The 20,756-nt window shown below is 44.2% G+C and overlaps 1 protein-coding gene across 8 annotated transcripts in view; it reads left to right on the top strand.

The window, feature by feature from the left end:
• Mylk (myosin light chain kinase) overlaps window positions 1–20,324 on the top strand; it is a 257,786-nt gene extending 237,462 nt beyond the window's left edge. For 5 of the 8 annotated variants that reach the window (XM_074073297.1, XM_074073298.1, XM_074073296.1 and 2 more), the window contains 5 exons: window positions 5,590–5,742; window positions 8,136–8,259; window positions 13,683–13,812; window positions 15,493–15,624; window positions 18,283–20,324. In XM_074073297.1, coding sequence (XP_073929398.1) covers window positions 5,590–5,742; window positions 8,136–8,259; window positions 13,683–13,812; window positions 15,493–15,624; window positions 18,283–18,533 — 790 coding nt within the window. In that variant the 3' untranslated portion in view covers window positions 18,534–20,324. Of the gene's footprint in view, window positions 1–5,589; window positions 5,743–8,135; window positions 8,260–13,349; window positions 13,813–15,439; window positions 15,625–18,282 lie in introns of those variants that run through there. The other 3 variants (XM_074073299.1, XM_074073300.1, XM_074073303.1) reach the window with 3 other exon arrangements.
• Window positions 20,325–20,756: the final 432 nt, after the last annotated feature.

Here is a 20,756-nt window from a genome sequence, read left to right as displayed (position 1 = left end):
ACTGGGGCGTGGTACAGCACTTGCCAGCAAGCACAAGGCCCTTTGATACCCAGCACTGCAAAAAAAATTTTTAAAGTTTTAAAAGCCCACAATGATTTTGTATGAGGGAGATCTTGCAGAATGCTTTCTTATATCCTAGAGTGGGAAAAGCCTCTGGGTGATGCCCAGAGGGTTTAGAAAGCACTGTTACAAAAGCTTTGGAATAAGTGAGGTGACTTTTGAACAGTGAGGCTTTTGTACATCGTCAGGAGTTTTGCTCTCAATGTAGCCTTTGAGAACAGAATCTCTCCGTTTTGGACCTGGGCTGTGGCTTCTGTACTCCAGAGTCACCTTCCTCCCTGCTGGGGTCTCCCCTAATGACACCTACCCCCAGATCAGTAGAGAAAAAACCTGGGATGAGGAAAGCATTTCCCTGCCTCTTCCCATGCCATCACCCTCCAGAAGGGGGCGCTGGTGAGTAAAGACACTGCACTGATGCTACTCTGCTGCAGTGAGTGAGTAACAGCCCTGGGTTCAGCCTACCCCTTCTAGGACTGTGATGGACATGGCTGGAACTCACTTTGACCCTTAAGCCCTACAGAAACCCAGCCTTGCAGTTGTCGTCCTTGGTCAGGTTACTCTATGACCTAGCTAGATTCCACTGCCTGCTGCAGTAGGCTTACCACCACCATGTCATGGGGATTGTCTATTGTCAGTGACTTTCACAGTCAAAGAACGAGTTGTTCAAACTCAGCACAAACCTGGGAGTGGGTCATGGCATGGGTTTGATTTCTTGAGGCATTAAGGTAACTGGGGCCATCAGAGGCCATGTGGCTGTTCACTTCCCACAGTCTGGGCAAGTGACCAAGTGTTCCAGTTTGCCCAGGACTGACAGTTTCCCAGGATAAAGGACTTTGAGAGCTAGAATAAGGACAGTCCTGGGCAAATCAGGACAACTGGTCTCTGGACTGGTCAGTGGCAGCCATGACTCGTCTGCTCAGTAACTCGTCACGGTGAGCACAACCCTGTGCTCAATCAAGAAACTGGGGCCCCTCAACCCAGTTACTGCACAGAACAACCATCATCCTCATGTCTGTAGCTAAGGGTTAATTCTGTCTGTTCTTGGACTTTGGGTAAATGAAATCACACACAAAGAAATGCGTGGCTTCTTTTACTCAACGTCATGAGCCTCATCCATTCCCGGCACTATGCAGTACCCCATTGTGTGACTATGATTTGATGAACATATTCATTCTGCGTTGATGGGTTTTTGAGTACCGTCCAATTTAGTGTTCCAACCCCCTGATGTGTGTTTTTAGTAAGCATACTTATGCATCTCTTTTGGACATATAATCTGAAACTAGAATTGCTGGGTTACAAGAGCACATTATTTTACAATGAGAATTTGTTCAGGTAGAGGAACACGGTAGTTTGGTTTCCAATGCTACATTGTCTATTCTGATTACTTTGAAAAGTTAAGACCAAGAAATAAGCAAGAAATAAGCACTATCAGCCAACCACTGCCCCCTGGGACTCCTCCAGGCTGCTCCCTCAGTGCTCGTCCAGCTCTGGGCCTTCCCCTTGGGCTCTTGCAAAGCATGTGATGCCAGAAAGAAAAGTCCCACTAGATGGCTTTCTTAAGCCCCCACCATGCTGAACTCTGGAGCCAATACTGGAAGCACCTGGAAGAGGTTCTGTGACACCTTCATGGCATCCTCCACCTGGCTCTGTCCCTGTCTTTGGAGCCTGGAAGTCCCTTTCTGGTCCACTTCTATCTTCATATAGACCACCCTTCTGACCTCCTTTCTGAGGCCAGTGAGCAATGGTGAGGCCAGGACGTTAGAGAGTCAGATAATGTGTTTGTTATTCAACATGAATTTGGTGAGCGCCTCCTGAGATAGGGACAGCTCCATTACATCAAAGCAGGGTGATCATGGGCTGGAGGTGTAATTCAAGCAGTACATTGACTGCTTTGTAAGCACAAAGTCCTGAGTTCAAACCCACCAAAAAAAGTCCCTCCAAAAAAAAAAAAAAGCAGTGATCTGACTTTACTTCCCAAACCCAGTCAGATTAGGGCATTTTCTGTCCCTGCATGGGAGACACTGGCCAGCTCAGTGCCAACAAAGTTTCCCTCACCCCTGATTCTGAAGGGAGAGAACCCTTGGGGACCTTCTGCAGTTAGCAAAACCCATTTGGTTTCTGGCAGGAAGAGAGTACAGAGGAGCTCCAGGTGAAACTATAAACCTGCCTCCTTTTCTAAAACCTTCCCCCTGCCATCACCCCTTCCTATTTTCTGAGCACTTGGTGTTCCCCTGCCTAGCCACTCTTCTCCATGCCAGGCCTCATCTCTTCTGGGCCATTCCTTCTCTCCTTCCCCTCCGCCAAATGAAGGAAAGGAGTTACTGCTCCCTTTCCCTCCCTACGGTTCTCCTGACTGGCTCAGTAATGAACTCTTCCGACTCAGCTCATTCTTGGAGTACTTGCCATGGTCTGGAGAGCCAGGAGCCACACCCATCCTTGTGTATTGTCAGAGGATGGCATAAGGGAAGGGAGGTGTGTATGGCAGGGAGATAGGTGAGCTCCTCTGGGGACAGAAGCCCAGTCACCTGGGGAGGAGTTCCAGTGCCCCAGCAGAGCATGGGGTGCCTCCTGCATTTGCGGTATATCCTTCCTGCCCCGCCCAGGGCTACCTGCCCTCTCCATTGTGGAGCCCAGATATACTCTTAGATTCCCATCTAAAGAATCCAAATATTACCTTTGGGTTTTGCCACCCATGGACTTACGCTGTGGTTGCTGTGAATGAACCGCTGGCCACTGCTTCCTCAGTCACTGCACAGAATCATATTCAGCTCTTCCTGTGGACCTGCCCAGGCCTCTCAAAGCCCCACCTGAGTATCTAAGAGCTAAAATAGGGGGAAGGCTAAGCAATTCCTAAGAACTCAGTAGTTCTGCTGGCAGATGTGTGGTCTCCTACGGTCATCGGTGGCTTGAAAAAACAGTATGGCAAAAGTATAATCCAGAGGGCAACACAGGCATCTACTCCAGATTCCCTTATGAAATCTGCTGCAGGAAAATTAAGATTTCAGAAATTAGGGCATAGTGTGTAGTTCGGTGATGGAGTACTTGCCTGGCATGCTCAAGGACATTAGAACATTCTGAAGTCGTGACCTTGTGACTCATCAGTGTTCAGAATGAACCTGAAGACTCTACATACTTGAGATGTCAAGTGAAGAAAAAGTAAAGTGTTCGAGTACTTGCCCAGACTGATTACAGTTTTGTAAAAAGCAAATAAATTTCTTGGTTAAAAACTAGTGAAGACTACAAAAGGGGAAAGGAGTTGTATTTTAATGTAACATTAGGTCTTTTTGTTGATTAGTTAATTTTTAACAAATAATGAATTTTTAAAATAAAGGCATGTGATCCCTTATGCAAATTCTAACAATAAAGTTAAAAAGAAAAGCCACCCAAGCATGGTGGTGTATGCCTATAACCCCAGAGCTTAGAGAGGGAGGCAGAAGGATCAAGAGTTTGAGGCCAATCTGGGCTACTCAGTGAATTGCTGAAAATTCAAACACTCTCTTCTCTTCATCATGCTATGTATGCATATATCCCATATTTTATTCTAGAGACAGGCTCTTCAGTAGGGAGAATGAATGCAGGGAGTTTGTGCAGGCAAGGAGCCAGCCAGGCTGGAAGTTGTTTGGATGGATGTACTGCCAGGAGAGAGAAGTGCCAAGGCCAGAGGCCAGGGGCTCTCCCTGCCTGTGAACATCACAGAGATTAAGACCTATCATTGCAGGATTACAGCTCCTAATTAGGAAAACAGGTTTGCAGAAGGGGCCCTTTCAGCATTCCACAGCAGGGTTGTTTGCTTTTCCTGCCATCTTTTGGAGTGCTGCAGGACTTCCTCCTCCTCATTTCAAATGGAAAATGTAAAGACAAGAAGAAGCAGGTAGCTGGCAAGCAGAGACAGGCTGCTTCTTGATTGGACCCGCTTAGGCCACACAGGATTGCAGAGAAGGGAGGGATTGGGAAGCCCCCAGGAAATCTAGCCTAGTCCCATGGTTTATAAAAGAGGAAAGTGAGGCCCAGATAAGGGCAAGGGGTAGCATGTAACAGTGCGGACTTGAGGACTGGTAAACTCCTACCCTAACCTCATGGAAACATGACTGACAATAGGTCTCTCTTTGCCTTTGTAAGGCATAAATCAGTGTCTTGCTTTAATACAATGTATCTACAAGAATCTACTACTCAAAAGCACAAATATGGATGAGATAATTCACATCTGTAAAGGTTTTCTCTTTGTAAAAGTGTTCACCACAGGGTTCCTCCCATGGCAAGTTTTCTGCCAATACTTCAAGTGGCTGTTGTGCTCAGTGTTCAGGTATAGGTGTAGTTCATGAAATAAGGCCTCTTGAATGACAAAACAATTCCAGAAGCTACTAGTGCATTATGATTTATGATGATAGATTCATAAGGATTTGGGAGAAGGGACGCTTATAAAACCCCAACTTAAGAGATGGATGGTCCAGGGGCCCCTCATGCATCTCATAGGGCTCAGACAGGGTCAGGGCAGGACTAGTTACATGATTTGCAAACTCAAAAGCTGGGATCACTTGTTGAAATGTTATTAAGCATTCCATGATGATGGCAGCAGAGCATTGAAATGAAGCCTGGGGTCATCTAAGGGTGTGACTCTGGGCAGCCGTGTAGACCACACACCTATGGGGTCAGCCCTGGGTCAGCATGCATGGCAGGGACATTGCTAGTACAAAAAAGGAGGTACACAGAAGTCCTAGGCTGGGCCAGTAAGCCATAACTCTTCTATTTGGCTTTGAGAAATTGTGTTTGGCTTAGGCTACTAGTAAAGGAGTCCTTCCCATGAGCACAGGTTGAAAGGCAGTGGAGGTAATCCAGAAGAACCATACAATATCAGTGATTACAGATGAGCCCTTACTGGGGATCAGCCCTCGGCACAGCAGTTTCCATAATCTGCATGGAAATACTAGCATACAGCAGCAGTTAAGAGGCAGCCTCTGGAGTCAGGCACCCAGTGTCACATCTCCCTGGCTGTAAACCCTTTGGCAAGTTACTTAACCCATTTTGTACCTCAGTTCCCCTGTCTGTAAAATGAAGAAATAAGAGTTACAGGAGGGCATGGGAAGGGAGAGAGTGGAGGGGAGGGGACGAGAGGGGAGGAAAGATGTAGTGTGACTCCCCAGAGACTAGACAGGAGGACAGGACTCACAGGTTCTGAGAGGGGCAATTGCCAATCTGGACTTCGGGGTGGAGGGACTGCTCAGCCCTGCTGTGTACCATGTGGAAATGTGTAGACTAGTCTCTACCTCAGCATACCCCTAAAGTATGGGAAACAACTGAGAAAAAACAGTGCCACAAAGGCCCCTGGAGAGCCACACTCATATCTTTATGCAGGTGGAGGAAAGGCAGATGGAAGGGCCACACAGGATGACCTTGGGCAGGGGTGTGGGAGGGAGGATGCACTTTGCCAGCCCTCACCTTTGACCTCAGTGCTCACTTGGGGGTTCACAACCCCCCTTCCCTCCGCGCTGCCCTCCCCTTCATTATTGTTTTTCTGCTCTTCTTTCCCAGGGTCAGTGGACTTTCCCCCTTCATGGGTGACAATGATAATGAAACCTTAGCCAACGTTACCTCAACCACCTGGGACTTCGATGACGAAGCATTCGATGAGATCTCAGATGACGCCAAGGATTTCATCAGCAACTTGCTGAAGAAAGACATGAAGTAATGAGTTGGGATTGCAGTCTTGCTAGCCTCCCCATTCCCTGTGCTGGTGCAGCAAGCAAGGCTTTCCTTTGCCATTGGGGCTCCCTCCTCACCCCAGTTCCACACCAGTCGTGGGTTCCCTGAGGAGGAGAGGGTGGTCACTGGGAGACCCAGCCCAGTATATGCAGGGAGGGGTAAGAACCACCCAGGCTGCTTCTTCCTGGTGCCAAACACCATATCCATCTTAGGAAACACAGAAACCTCACTGGAAAGGCGAACCCTAAGGGAGGGTTGCTGCCATGCAATGGTCCCTTTTATTTTCTGTATCTGTCTGTGGCCCTCAAAGCCCCTTTTCAGGGTTCATGGTGGACACGCCCTCTCAATGTCCATGCACAGATGACAGAGGCAGCGTGGGACCTGTTGGAGGGTTCTCATATCCCAGATTGTTCTGGCTTGGTGGTTTTTTTATTTTTTCACATCTTAATTATTTAAGAACTGCCTGTCTGAATATGGCTGAGTTCCTTCTAACACAGAGCACAGTGGATGGCCAGGCTGGGAGGGAAGGCCAGGTACATGGCCCTTGGGGTTTTAGCGAGACTATAGGTTGAGCTGGGATGGAGACGAGAGTAGAGGATGAGGGGGTGGATTGTAGGTGGGCTGCTCATGGGTTTTGGCAGCAGCTACACAGTGTTGTTGGTATGCTATGTCCTGATGAGTAGAAATGGAAGCAAAGAGGTGAAAAGTCTCTACATGCATAGGGAGCACTGTCCAGGGCAGGGAGCAGTGAGGATGTCAGGTGAGACCTCCTGCCCATTGGGCACCTCTGTAAATAGATGGCCAGATGAGGCAGAATCTGGCTCCAGAGGATCTGAGTCAGATTTGGCAATAGGGAGCAGTTTTGACTGTGCCTTTTACAGGGTGGTGTTGACATAAGAGGGAGCCAGTGCAGCAGAAGGGAAGGGACAGCCACCTCTCAGGGCTCAGCTTTGGCAGGTGACATTGTAGTTTGGGTTCTCCCTATCATCCTGGTCTGTGGAACCCCTAGCAGGAATGCTGTTTGAGCCAGGAGAGCACAGTTGCTAAGGAACCCATTGGAGAATCTCTTAGACAGCTCTGTCTTGTTCTCCTGGTACATACCACCTCTCAGCACTTTTTAGCCATCTCAGGGACAACCTCCCCACCTTCCCCTTAGGAGACATTCTGGACTCCTTGACAGTTGTATCTCTTAGTCTTTTGCTGTCATAGTCTTTGTGTCAGAAGTGAACATAACCTAAGAATAATTGGATGTTATAGGGGTCTAGATTCCCTTCCAAAGTAAGGGATCCTCTACTCCCAAGATGGAAACATTCCTCTTAATAACCCTGGCCCAAGTATGACTTTTGTCACCTAATCTTCATTCACTGAAGATTTGGTAAGTGAGATACTATGTATACACCTTACCTTCTCATGTGACATGCTAACAGTAACAGGCTGTATTAACCTCCTCGGTGCTCATACAATGGACTTACGAAAGAGCTGATCTTAATTTGATCAAAACCCTAAATTCCTATAACTTTTGTGCCCCGATCTCTCCAACTAGAAATCTCTTATCTGTCAGCATTTTTAAAAAATCTTTTTCTGTTATAAAGTAAAAATGTATAAATTATAGAAAACTGAAACACCCATAATCCCTTTATCTAAAGTTTTAAAGAACCCATAATCTCTTTACCTGTACTACATTGTAAAAATATATTTCTTTCTAGTCATTTTTCTATGTATATTCTATATTTGGTTCTTTGGGCCTCATTAGTTCTGTTATAATTAAGGTGATGGCCTAAAATATTTCTAAGTTCCCAAAGCTTTCAGAAAGACTAAATGAATTTCAATGCAGTTCTAAGGTTGCCATAATTAATAAATTGTATGTAGGACACGCCTCTTTGAGCTGTAACAGGACAAACCTGATACTCAACCCCACCATAAGACAAGAGTTCAGTGATTCTGAGAGGTTTTATCCTAGAGTTTCACTCTCCCCTCCCCTAGGTGGGGAGGCAGAGGATTAGGTTCCAATAGACCCAGTCCCCATGGGACAAACAGAATAATCCCAACCTGGAATATGGTCCCAGCCATCCCCAGACATGTCTGCCCTATGACACTGACCCTTTCCTAGGAGAAGGTCATGAGACTCCGGGTGCTGTTCTGGTGGCTAGGCCTTCTTAACAATGGCTTGTACTGGGTCCAGCCAGTGCAACCCAGACCAGAAGGGAAAAGGCAAGTTCACAGTGATCCTGATCATGGTGGATGGACTGTGTGCAAGAAGCCCTGATTATACGCTATAATATAATGGGAGGACAAGTGACCTCCCATTTCTGATTTGATCAACAGTCTCTAAGGTCCCCTTCTGCTCAGCAATCCTCTGATCTCTGCCCCATCAGAAACCGCCTGAATTGTACCCAGTGCCTTCAGCATCCATGGCTGATGAAAGACACCAAGAACATGGAGGCCAAGAAGCTCTCCAAGGACCGGATGAAGAAGTACATGGCAAGAAGGAAATGGCAGGTAATACGGGCTCATTGGCACCGCCATGTTGCTCCTCACATTTGCTTCCTTCAGTTCACTTATTCCCAACTTGCCCTGGCCTCACTCTAAAGAAGTTTGAATTTGTTTCCAAAATAGTCTGGGACCAATTTAGGCAGCTATTAAGGTACAATATTACCCAAGTCCTGAGTACAGGAAATTGTTTTCTCAACTCTGCTTATCTTTGTTCCAGAGGAACTGGTAGGGGAGAGCCCAGGTAACCCAGCCCCTACTCAGGTTAAGCTGTTGGTGTTCCTGACTTCATGGCTAGACATTAGCAGCAGCATCTTACCACACTCTAGGGAGGCTGGATATTAGCAACTGTATATCCTTTAGCAAGGAGTTGATTAACCTTGCTGTGGATTCATTTTCTCATCTGTAGACGGTGGTAGCAACATCACACCATTATTGAGAAATCTTTGAGATACTCTTCTTATGGCCTTTAGCATAATGCCTGGCACGTGGTGAGCATTCCAAAGTGCTTCCAGGACCATGGGGCAAGGCGCCACTCAAAGCACCTGCTGGGTATTGTCTTTTAATCCTAAGAGGCAGATACTATTATTATTTCCACTCTATATTAAACCAAGGCAGACAAAAGTGTTAGGAAAGTGACCCAGGATCACATAGCTAAGTGGAAAAGCCAGCATTCAACCCAGAACCTGCTTCCAAAGCATAGTCTTAACAATAACACAGAACTGCCTCTGATAAGATGAATCAAACTGTCTTCCAAAACCATGGGACACTTTTCACCACCATCATCTATTTGATTATTTTTATCATTGTAATTTGTATTATAAAATTCCTGGACTCCTGGAGAGGATATGGTTTTCATACTGAGGGAATGTATAGCACAGTAGGGAACTGAAGCAAATAGACATAAAAGGACATGAGGTACACCAGGAATTATAAACTTTCAGTATAGCTCTCCATAACCATATAAGTGAGTATGGACAGAAAGGGGGCAGGTCACACCAGAGTTGATGTGGTTAGAGGAGATGCTCCCAGGGACATGAGGTAGAACTCAGAGAGGAGGGAACAATAGCCCAGGTAGAGGAAAGGACAGAGGTGGGACTGGGCCCACTCTGGCTGGGCTGGACTGAATAGGAGCAGAGTCTTTAGCTGGAGATTCAGTGGACCTGGAAGCACTGAGATTTGCCTGTGTGTCCCTGGAGAAGTACACCTTCACATACAGGTTGAAGAGGGAACAAAGGAACATGAGGGCCCATGGGGTAGGGTCTGAGGGACTGGCATCCGGACCACATGGCAGCCAGAGGTCTCCTCAGTAAAGATGGTTCTCATTAGCATACACACCCCATCTTTGTGAAGGACTGGGTGGATCTCCTGCCTGCCTCAAGTGCAAGGTGAGTTGAAACATATGTGCTGCTTACCTTCTTGGGCCTTTAATATTAAATTCATAAATATTGTTTACAAAAAAAATGGTGGTGTCCATAAAATCAAAGGTTGACGTTGATAATGATCTCCAACAAAGCACAGAGAAATATTTCTGGAGAAATAGGGCCGGGTAGGACAGTCCTCAACAACAAGTCTAACTGGATCTTGCTTGGATGAGGCTGTGGGTTAAAAGGCAGCACTATCACCTCTGAACATCTGCAGGTGGCTCGAAGCCAGGAGGACGCCTAACCCCAGAGGCAGGTGCAGAGAAGAGGTAGGAACACAGGAGAGGAGGAAAGTAGAATGTTTCAGTCATGCCAGTCAAGGAATTATCATTTCTGCTGATATTTTAATCACTTAATTTCTTTTCTTGTTATTTGCCATGTCATTACCATAGGGTTTTCTGGAAGTGGAGTGGGGAGAAAGGGTGGAATTCAAAAACGGAACCTTAATTCCATTTTCCTACAGATGAAAGCATTTGGAAATGACTTTTCCACAAAATCAACAGTCAGATTTCACAAACTTGCACACAAAAGTAGCCCACAAAATATCTCATTCAGCACATAATGTCCCTGAAGCATAATTTCACTGGGAACAGTTCAGCTGTGTCTGACCTGTTGCCTTAGGTTGCTTCCTTAGGGAAATGTTTTCCACATATAAATTCCGGTCACAGAACCTTAGCTCCCCCTGGAATAGGGGTTGCCTCTCAGAGCAGCCAAAGTTATATTCAGTGGGTTCCAGGAGGAGTGGGCTGTGCTGGGGGAGGGGGGTGTCTGAGCAGACACAAGTGTCACAGCTATCTCTAGAAGGAAACTTGTCACTGTCCCCATGTTGTGGTTTTCATAAAAGGCCTGGGAGAAAGGAAGTAACATGGGAAGAGATCTCTCCAGGCAAGGCTAACGTAGGTACAAATGACTAATCATATTACTGACCTTAGAATGAAGTTATCAGGAAAGATGGTGTATTTTAAGTTTGTACTGATAGAATTTTACAAAGACATGTTGGTCAGGAGTAGCAATGGGAATAAGTTGGGCAGGATAACAGGACCTCCGCATGCAAACTGCAAGTAAAGGACTAAGAACTGGAAGCCTGTGGGTAGCCGCCTTTATTTTCTGGGAACCACAGGGCCCCCAGCAGTGTGGATCAAAGGGCAGCAGAGGAGAAACATTAGACTCAATATAGCACAGACTATTCTTGGCCATCACATTCAGCTATTATGTACTTCTTGGGGAAACTATAGTCTTGGGGATGTTAGTGGATATGTGGAGCCTGGATTGCTGGCTGCTGGATAGCTGGTGACCAGCTTGCCTCTTTGCCAGGAACCACCTGGATGTTATCACTGAATGACCCTAACCCTGTGAAACCCCACCATCCTGGGCAAATTGAGATGGTTGGTCATTCTGGCTGGTACTCCAGGGGCTGGGGTGCCTGCACTGCATTTGTCAGGTCCATCAAGAACACAAGAACACAGCTTTGGCAATTGCCCTCCAAAGACAAAAAGCTTTCTCAAAACAAGGATGGAAGTTATCAAGGTTGAAACTTTGCTGTTTTGACTTTTTTCCAGTAGTTTCCAAAGGTATTGGTAAAGCAGCATGAAAATAGAAGACTAGAATATACAGATACACTGCTTTTCTAGTTCTGACAAAATAGCTTCCTTACCAGTTATTTTTTCACAAATCAGTTTTCAAAGATTGAGTTTCAATGTAGATTATACTTTAAATTTTCCTTATTAAGTACTTATACTTCTCTCTGTTCAAGAAAGTTTATACTGAATATCTGTATTTGCTAGAAATTTTCCCTATGTGATACTATTTGCTCATTAATGTATTTGCTGCCTCCTCTGAAGTATTATAACTCTTTGTTTGCCTCATTCTGATATTTTCAAATTATATTAGTCATTTTGCTACAAAATAAAACCAAGAAGAAAAAAAGATGTCATCTCTCCACATATGCAAGGGAAGACAGTCCTGATTGGTCCTAATGTAGACTTCTGGATTTAGGGAGCCTGTGGGCTGGGGCTTGGGGGTTCCCTGCTACATTCAGAAGCATGAGTCATAGTCTTTCTGGGAAGACTAGAGCTGCAAGGAGATCAGAATCATCTGGATTCTAGAATCCAGACACTGAGTCCCAGGGAGGGGATCTAATTTGTACAAAGTCACATGGCAGTCTGTGGTTAGAAAGCTAGTTTGTCTCTTGTTGGCAATAAACCCACAAGTTTAGAGACTCCTGACTCAGGGCAAATCAGTCTCCATTGAAGAAAAGGAATAGAGAGCTGAAAAGAGCAAAGTCTGAGAGTTTGGTTAGTTAGGAAGTAGGCTGGTCAGACTTTGACTCCATGGGGCAGGGGGTACTCTGCTACCTTCTTATCAGTTCCCAAGGGCAGAGTAGACTCTCATGGGAAGAGGGTCTGTCCACAATCCAACTGGCACAACAAACAGATCAATCAGGCCACAATCAAAGCCAGAAGAGTCTAAAAGGCAGCTACATGGTCTCAGTCTGCAGGTACATTCTCTGCAAGTCCACTGTTTTCTCATCATACCCCACCTGTGTCCTCCTGGGTTCTTTTCAGAGTGACCCAACTTCATATTAGAAGCAGAAAGACAGAAGCATACTTATAACACACAGTGTTATGTGCAGGAGGGTGGATGGTCAGAGGACAAAGCAAGTTGGAATGTCTGTCCAAAGTGCACAGAAGGAGTCTACATTAGGAGGGGAGGGGACATGAAGGGAAAGTGACTATAGTTACAACAGCAGTCTGTGCTTAAACCACACACACACACACACACACACACAATTTTGTGTATGATTCCTTAGCATCCTAAAATTCTTCACTTTTGAAATAATCTTTTTTGCTGAAAACACTGGCTTTCCAGGTAGCCAAAACTGTGAGGCTTCACTGAAATTCGTGAGTATGTAAAATTAATTCAGTAGGAAAATGACTTTGCCAGAACAGCTTGAGGTTCAATGAGTGAGTGCAAGTCATCTGCCTCTGAAAAGGCTGCTTCTTTCCTCTCTCAGAAGGGGAAAAATAGCCAGTCTGTGGTGGCATCTGCTCTGTGGGTACAACAGTCTCTGGATGCCTAAGAAAGATGCTTGGGGGCAGGGATGGAAAGACTCGGTGATGCCTGAGTTTTCTTATCTTAGCCATTCCCACTGACCTGAGGAAAATGGTGAGAAAGTTGGTGAGAAGATGAGAAACACACTTTGAGGATCTCTTGACCTAAATCCTATACTTGCTAGAATTTTCGCAATGCAAAGAAATAAACATCTCAAGTTCTGATCCTTTCCAGCAGAATTTCTGTCCTCTCCCAAGGTGCCCATTTGGGTGCTTCTCCCAGATGCCCATGTGAACACCAGGGAAGAACGCACCACTGCCAGCCCTACTGCACATCCATAGAGTTGTTCTGGGGCCAGCCTGGGTGTTTCTCAAAATCTCTTACATATCTGAGTCATAAAGAGCACTAAATGGGACCTAAATTGCCCAAGCCCCTCCTTGTACACAGAAGGAAACTGCAGTACAGAGAGGTTAAGTGGCTGTCCAAGGTCAATAGAATGCCTTTTTTTTTGCATGGGACCCGTGGGATCTATAGTAACTGTCTTCTGGACCAGTTAAAATCCTATCACAGGCATTGTTTTATGAGAAACAGCCGGACCAAGGCCCAGTCAGCAATAAGTCTTTGGAGCTGTCACAGGCTGCAGTTGCTTTATATAAACTATCCCTTTTATGGGAGTTGAAGCACAGTATGAAAAGGGTTTTTGTCTCATGTTGACCTTGTTTAGTCACATTAACGCACACATCAGTTCCAGGCCCCATTCCATTCTCCGAACATCTTCGGACACGCTGATAGTGTGAGCAGAGCAAGGCTGGCTCACTCCTTTAGCCTGCTCGCTTGAGAGGCCCTGGGTCCAGGGAGCAGCTGCTTCTCCTGGGCTGGGCTTCTTCCCCGGATCCCCAAGCACTGACCATTGGAACCAGGGACACTGCCTGAGACCAGCCCGTGTCTGTTTTCCAGAAAACGGGCAATGCTGTGAGAGCCATTGGAAGACTGTCCTCTATGGCAATGATCTCAGGGCTCAGCGGCAGGAAATCCTCAACAGGGTCACCGACCAGCCCACTCAATGCAGAGAAACTAGAATCCGAAGGTAAGGAGTGCGAGGAGGACTTGGCCCCGTCAGTTAGAGAGACAGAAAGGGTTGGTGGATGGAGGGGCATTTTGAGGATTTGAGGTTTAATATACCCTGCGAGGATAAACGCAGAAGGATTTTTGGGGTTGCCCTGACAACTACTAAGTCTAGTAATTATTCTTTAATTGTTAAACCTTAGGCTTAACTATCTTCAGAGGGAAAGCTATTATTTGTCTGATAGAACTAGATGATCAGCTATTCTTTTCCCTATATTTTGTAAAATTAGCAAAAGTTTTAAAAAGCTTTCTTGGGGCTGGTGGAGTGGCTCAAGGGATAGAGCACGCCTGCCTAGCAAGTGTGCTGCCAAAAAAAAAAAAAAATGCTGAACAATTAAAAGCTTTCTTTTTTTTCTTACTACAAAAGCAAGACTTGTATATTGATAGGCAGAAACAAAATAAAAATCATATACAGTAGTATAATATTTTTAATATCCTCCCATTTTCTACTGTCCTTAGGTTTTTGTTTTGAACAAAAATTTACTTATATAGTCTATATTCCTTCACATCGTTCATACTGCTAAAATGACAAGTTGAAGGTACCTCTAGGATCTAACTGCTTCCTTCTCAGGGCAGGTGATGAACCTGCTACAGGAGGACAGTAAAGGGGTACTGAGTGAGGAAGGTGGCGAGGTTCTGTCTTCTCACAGCCCTCAGCCAAATTCTGTTCATACTGAACAGACTGTGTTCAGTAGGCCCCTCCTGGGAGCCTTAAAGCTTGCTCCTTACCTGCCACCTTTGGGATGCTACCCAACCATCTCCCACAGATGGTTTACTCCTGCTTCAGGTGATACACAGCTGGCCCCTTATCTTTTTGAGGTATCTCATTTGGCCAGAGATACCTCTTCTTCCCTACTCATGGTGCTTTTGAGTACCTATAGGTAAGAAGGTGAGCCTAGACCCTTTTTGTGCATAAAAAAAAGGTAGGGTAACTGGCAAAGGCCATAGCTAGCTGCCTGCTGAAGAGCTTCTTTGCAGTCAGGGAGAAAGTCTGCAGTACAAGGGCCTGGTCCCTCCTGAGCCACTGCTGCCACTCTCCAGGTGACCCAGAAATAGCCTGAAGGGGAGGGAGAGGACATAGAAGCCCCTCCAAGTTACAGCTTTCCCTGGACCTGTCCCAAATCCTGGTCCATAACTGTTTTTCCATTTAAGAAACTGTCGTACAACTGTCCTGGTCTCTATTTAGGCCAGGAGAACAGGACACTGGCAAGTTGAAGGTACCTCTAGGATCTAACTGCTTCCTTCTCAGGGCAGGTGAAGAACCTGCTACAGGAGGACAGTAAAGGGGTACTGAGTGAGGAAGGTGGCGAGGTTCTGTCTTCTTCACAGCCCTCAGCCAAATTCTGAAGCTGCAGGATGTGCAGCCAAAAACCCTTTTTAAAGATGACTTCCTTTCAATGTGTCAGCATCAGGGAAGGGGGAGGCTGAACATTTCCCCATTTGGGGCACAGTGCTCTCTGCTGCCAAAAACCATTTGGCAGCAAGCCGACTCATCCCCTGGAGAAAGGGATGCTTGTGATTCACTTCTCCAAGCTGCATTATTTGCTAAATTATAGCAACTTTTTTTTAAGTCAGTCTTTTAAAACTAGGGGAGAGGACAGAAGTGAAGGAATGGCCTGGTCCTCTTCTCTCTGTCTTCTAGAAGATGTCAACCAGGCTTTCCTCGAGGCTGTTGCTGAGGAGAAGCCCCATGTGAAGCCCTATTTCTCTAAGACCATTCGTGATCTAGAAGTTGTGGAGGGAAGTGCAGCTAGATTCGACTGCAAGATTGAAGGTAAGTTGTAGCCAGGGCTCCTCACCACACACAGGGATGGCTGTGGTGGGGCCCTGGGCACGATATTAAGTCTCTGCAGCATGGAACCACAGAACAGTCAGGCCCTAAGGGAGGAACCAGTTCTGAAGGGCCACTCCCTCCACTTCCACTTCCTGAAGGTTAGTGGCCTTAGCAACTTTCCTAGGGGTCCTGTTGACCTTCATCTACTTATACCAATCATTAGACCTATGCTTAAAAACGGTTCTCTGGACTTGGAACACGTGTAATGAAGTGGCCTTCACAAGTCCCTGAGAAGTTCGTGAATTGCCTATAAGAGGCTCTCAAAGAAAGATTGGCACAAAGAGCAGACAATTGGAGTTGCCTGCTTAGCTGCTTATTAGCAGGCTGTGTGACCTTGGCAGTGATCTAAACTGCTGAGTTCAGGCTGCTTGTCTGTAAAAGGATATCCAACATACGGAATGGCCCTGGGGATTCTGAGAGGCCACATATGTAAAAGGGGGTAACTTTTTATGTCTTTTAAAGAGGTGATGGAATAAAGGGAAAAATGGGGTGTGTTTAAGTGCCCTGGGAAAGCACACAACAGGATTTCAAACTGAGCAAAGTTGAGACTCAGGCATTTAAGGCAAGTCACTCAATTTGTGCCTTATTACTTGTGCCCCCAGGAATAATGCAGTCACAGAATTGTGAGTGATTGGAGCTCAAGGACCTTAATGGATCTTAGCCTGGCCCCTAAGAATTAATAACACAAAGCCTTTCAGTTTCCACAGATTGCAACATTCTAGAAAGATAAGGGGCAAGATAAGACAGGCCTCTTGGCTTCAAGGCTGTGACTTCCATTTGCCTTCCAGAGTGAATGGTTATCTCCCATCTTGTGCTGAGTAAAGCACAAGTTTATGAAGCAACTTCCCCAAGGCCGTGAGCCCAGCAGAGCAGTGAGAGCAAACTATGCCTCCCACTTTTATGTGAGCTTCCAGCACTGTGACTCTAATGCCTTTTGAATAAAGTAACCAATAGAAATGGAAAAAGGTTTTCTCCTGTGCCTTTATATTTCAGAATACCTTGTAAATGCTTTGTCTACTGTAATTTTTCTTTCTTCACCTGATTTTTTTAAAAGTGGGCATGCTGCCTTTGTTAATATGAAATTCCTCTGATTGGGGATTCTGCCAAACACTATGGAGCCACAGCCTATGACACTCACTCTTACCATTGTCTTTGGGTCTTCTGAAGTTCTTTCCTTTTCCCTTTTTTAATTTTTTAAGATGTAGGACTGGTGGGGTGGCTCAAGCAGTAATGCCTGCCTAACAAGCATGAGGCCCTGAGTTCAAACCTCAGTGCCACCAAAAACACCCAAGCAAATAATTTTTTTAAATTTATTATGACATAGTAGCTGGGTGCTGGTAGCTCACGCTTACAATCTAGGAGGCAGAGATCAGGAGGATCATGATTCAAAGCCAGCCAGGGCAAATAGTTCACAAGGCCCTGTCTTGAAAATACTCAACACAAAAAAGGGCTGGTGGAGAGTGGCTCAAGGTGTCAGCCTTGAGTTCAAGCCTCAGTACCAAAACAAAAATTATTATGACATAGTGATTATTATCTTTTGTACTTTTCTCTTTGGGATTATTTCCTTGGCATTTGTGGTTCTTCTGAGTGGAGCCCTGATGAGAAAATAAAGCATATGGATGCTGTTTTGATAAAAACAAAATTATACTTGAAAAGAATGTTAGAATTCTTGACTTTTTGTGTACAATTTTAGTTGTAATCAGGGCTACATTTTTTTTCCTCTAAAAATACTTCTCCAATATTCACAGCAAGTCAGTTGCTCTTAATATATAAATAGCATAAAATATATTTTATGTTTAAATATATATATACACACACATACATATTGGTGACGTGTATATATGCACCGTTAATATATGTATGTATGTGTGTTTCATTTATTTTTGATACTGAACTTTACAGAAACATGGCTAATGGATACCATGAGGTCCATTCTCAGTTATCAACAGGCAGATTACCTGCTGTTGGATCAGACTAAGGCAGGCTTTCTTTTCCTTAGCAATATTACCTATTATTTTTTCTAATGTTTTATATAGCTGTTATCTGCTTTATTGAGTATAATTTGTATACCATAAGACTCACCCAATTTAAGTATGTAGTAAAATTACTTTCCATAAATTTATAGTCATGCAACCACCACTACAATTCAATTTTAGAACATTTCTGGGACCCTCAAAAGATTCCTTGTGTCCATTTGTTCTTACTCATATTTTTTTATTTAAAATTGTTTAAGCTTTTATGCAAGGCAAAACTTTTTATTTTCACCCAAGAAGACATTTAGCCTCCAGCTATTTAGTTGGAGTTGGGGCAGAATTTTAGGGGTACCCTGTATCTGTCTATAAGTGAGGTATGGTGAAAGTCCAACATAGGTGGGACATGTACAACTTTAAAATACCCTATTTGGGGTTTCAGATACTAGTATTCAACAACACGTGCCCATATTCTGACATGGATTATCAATAGACCCTAAGAGCCAATATCACGATTTTTTCCTTTACCCCTTTGATCAATAGAGGTAGCTTAGGAGTTGCTTGTATGAGTTGCTGAGAAACTTTGAGTAACAGACTCTACAACTTGTGTTATCTCTCTGTGATGCAGGATACCCAGACCCTGAGGTCGTCTGGTTCAAAGATGACCAGTCAATCAGGGAGTCCCGCCACTTCCAGATAGACTACGATGAGGATGGGAACTGCTCTCTAATTATCAGCGATGTGTGTGGGGATGATGATGCCAAGTACACCTGCAAGGCTGTCAACAGTCTAGGAGAAGCCACCTGCACAGCAGAGCTCATTGTGGAAACCATGGAGGAAGGAGAAGGGGAGGGGGAACAGGAAGAAGAGGAAGAGTGAAACAAAGCCAGACAGAAGCAGTTTCTAAGTCATTTTGAAAGAACTATTTCTTTAAAGCTCAAAAAACTCAAGATAAAAAAACACCAGGTGTGATAGATTATCTAGTTAGGTCATTTGGGGTTGGTTCATCAGCAATAGCAGTTGATACCTAGTAGCATTATTGATGGGCATTAATTTGAATTAGCTGGCACCTTCAGATACTGGTGCAGCTAGATATCATTTAGGGAAATCACCAGCAACTTGCCTGAACAATTGATTTTAGAAAGAAAGTAACCAAAGGAAATATTTATCTGGGCAAAGTCACAAATTCCCTGACTGAATGCACTCATGAGAAATAAGGCCACTCTGGGCTCTGCCGCCACAGCTCAGCCCAGAGAATCCCTGGAGATGGAAGGTCTATCCCCCAGCCCCTGGCCCAGAGCTGGGTCTTCTCTGGTACTGCAGTATCCATTCTGAAAGCAGTTGAGCCATTCTGACTTACGAGGCACACTATTCCAAAGCACACTGTAGACATTCGAAATTCCCAGTTCTCTCCCCCATTCCACCTGCCAGTTTTCTAGATCTGAACTTGACATGAGTTTCAGTACTAAGGACATTCATTATGCTTCTTAGATGGTGAAGACATATCCCCTGTTCATGGATGACTCTGGCTTCCCTAGGAAAAGAAAATTTTCATTCTTCTAAAATTAGTAGGAAATCTAAACTTACTCCTCTTTGTAAATGTCTAGCAGCTTCAGACATTTGGATGAGAACCCGTGGGAAAAAAAAATCCTTGCTAATGTGCATTTCTTCTTAAACCAGGATTCTGATTTGTGCTGTTACAGAATATCAGCCTGCATGTGTGGTAAAGATTTTTGTGTCTGAATGTAGGAAAACCAGTCTGCTGAAATGTTAGTCTTAATTATTTATTGGGCACTATGAAACCAATTTTAACTAAAGAACAGCTGTAGAACTCCACATACTTTGGAATCTCCTTCAAGACCGTCTGAGTTTAACCCAACTTCATTCTCAACACTTCAAAGAGCTCGACCTACCTTCTGGGTCCTTCTTGAATGTGTATCAATCATGCCTTGCCCAACCTTGAAATATATTCTTAGACCTGATAAATGCACTCAGACTTGCATCTTTAGGAATTTTTAACTTTTTTTCACTACATTGGCACTTAAATGTTTTCCTTATAAAACTTTTTGAAGGTCATAAAACAAAGACCATAAACTGATATACTTAGTATGTTTCCTCTGCGTGTGTGTGTAACAATCCAAATACTTTTTTCTTTCCACTGTTTGTAAAGTGCTGCAATTTAATATTACAAGGGACTTTTAAATAGTTCCTTAAGAACCAATTTTAAATTACTTCTGTGCAATCCTACACAGTATCAGCATTAGAAATTTGGTATTACTCAACCTTTTGTTATCTTCTATTTTTAGCTGCTTTTTGCTGCTAGTTTCAAATTGCCAGTATTTTCCTTTTTTGCTTTTTAAACAGTTATAGTATTTTTATTATAGCCACAGTATTGCCACAGTTTATTATAATAAAGGGGGTTTAATTAGAGCATTTAAAGTGTTTTTTCATCACTTTTAATTGTGTTTAGACTATAACTTTGTGTGCGTGTATGTTGTGTGTGTGTGCATGGGTGGTATATCTGTATGTTTACAGGTTAATGCCTTCCTGGGGTTGTGTTAATGTTCTCTGGGTTTACTGTGCCAGCAGAATGGTAAATGAGAACACTATGACTGTAGTTAGTGCACAATTTTTAAATAAAGGATACCACAGTGCATGCTGTTTGTTCAATCTTTGCAGACTTCTCTCTTTTTTTTTTTTCCATGCCACTAGTTGTAGAATCCACAGATGTATCTTGGTAACTAAAAACAAATACTGCATAAATGTGAAGAATCAGCTTATAGGGTTGTGTTTTACCTAGGAACAGAATGACTTAAGGTAGTTCTTGCTTATATAGGTGATCTAACTACAAATTTAATTCAAAATTTCCCTCAAGAATCAGTTTAATGTCATTAGATTCTAGAAGGATAATTTATATAGTGTCAGGTCTCATAATGCTAAAATCTATGTTACATTTTTACATATGACAAAATCATCACCATCATTAATACTATTTTGAATCGGCAACCTTGGTGTGGTTTATTACTGGGAGCCAGGGTTTTGGGTTTTTTTTTTCCATGTCTTGATATTGAACCATTTGTTATCATGAAACTGTCAGTTCTG

The sequence above is a fragment of the Castor canadensis genome, chromosome 5, assembly GCF_047511655.1.
Source record: "Castor canadensis chromosome 5, mCasCan1.hap1v2, whole genome shotgun sequence".
NCBI classification, from domain to species: Eukaryota; Metazoa; Chordata; class Mammalia; order Rodentia; family Castoridae; genus Castor; species Castor canadensis.
The sequence above is the reverse complement of the archived record's forward strand: the minus strand, read 5'-3'. Positions and strand labels throughout refer to the sequence as shown.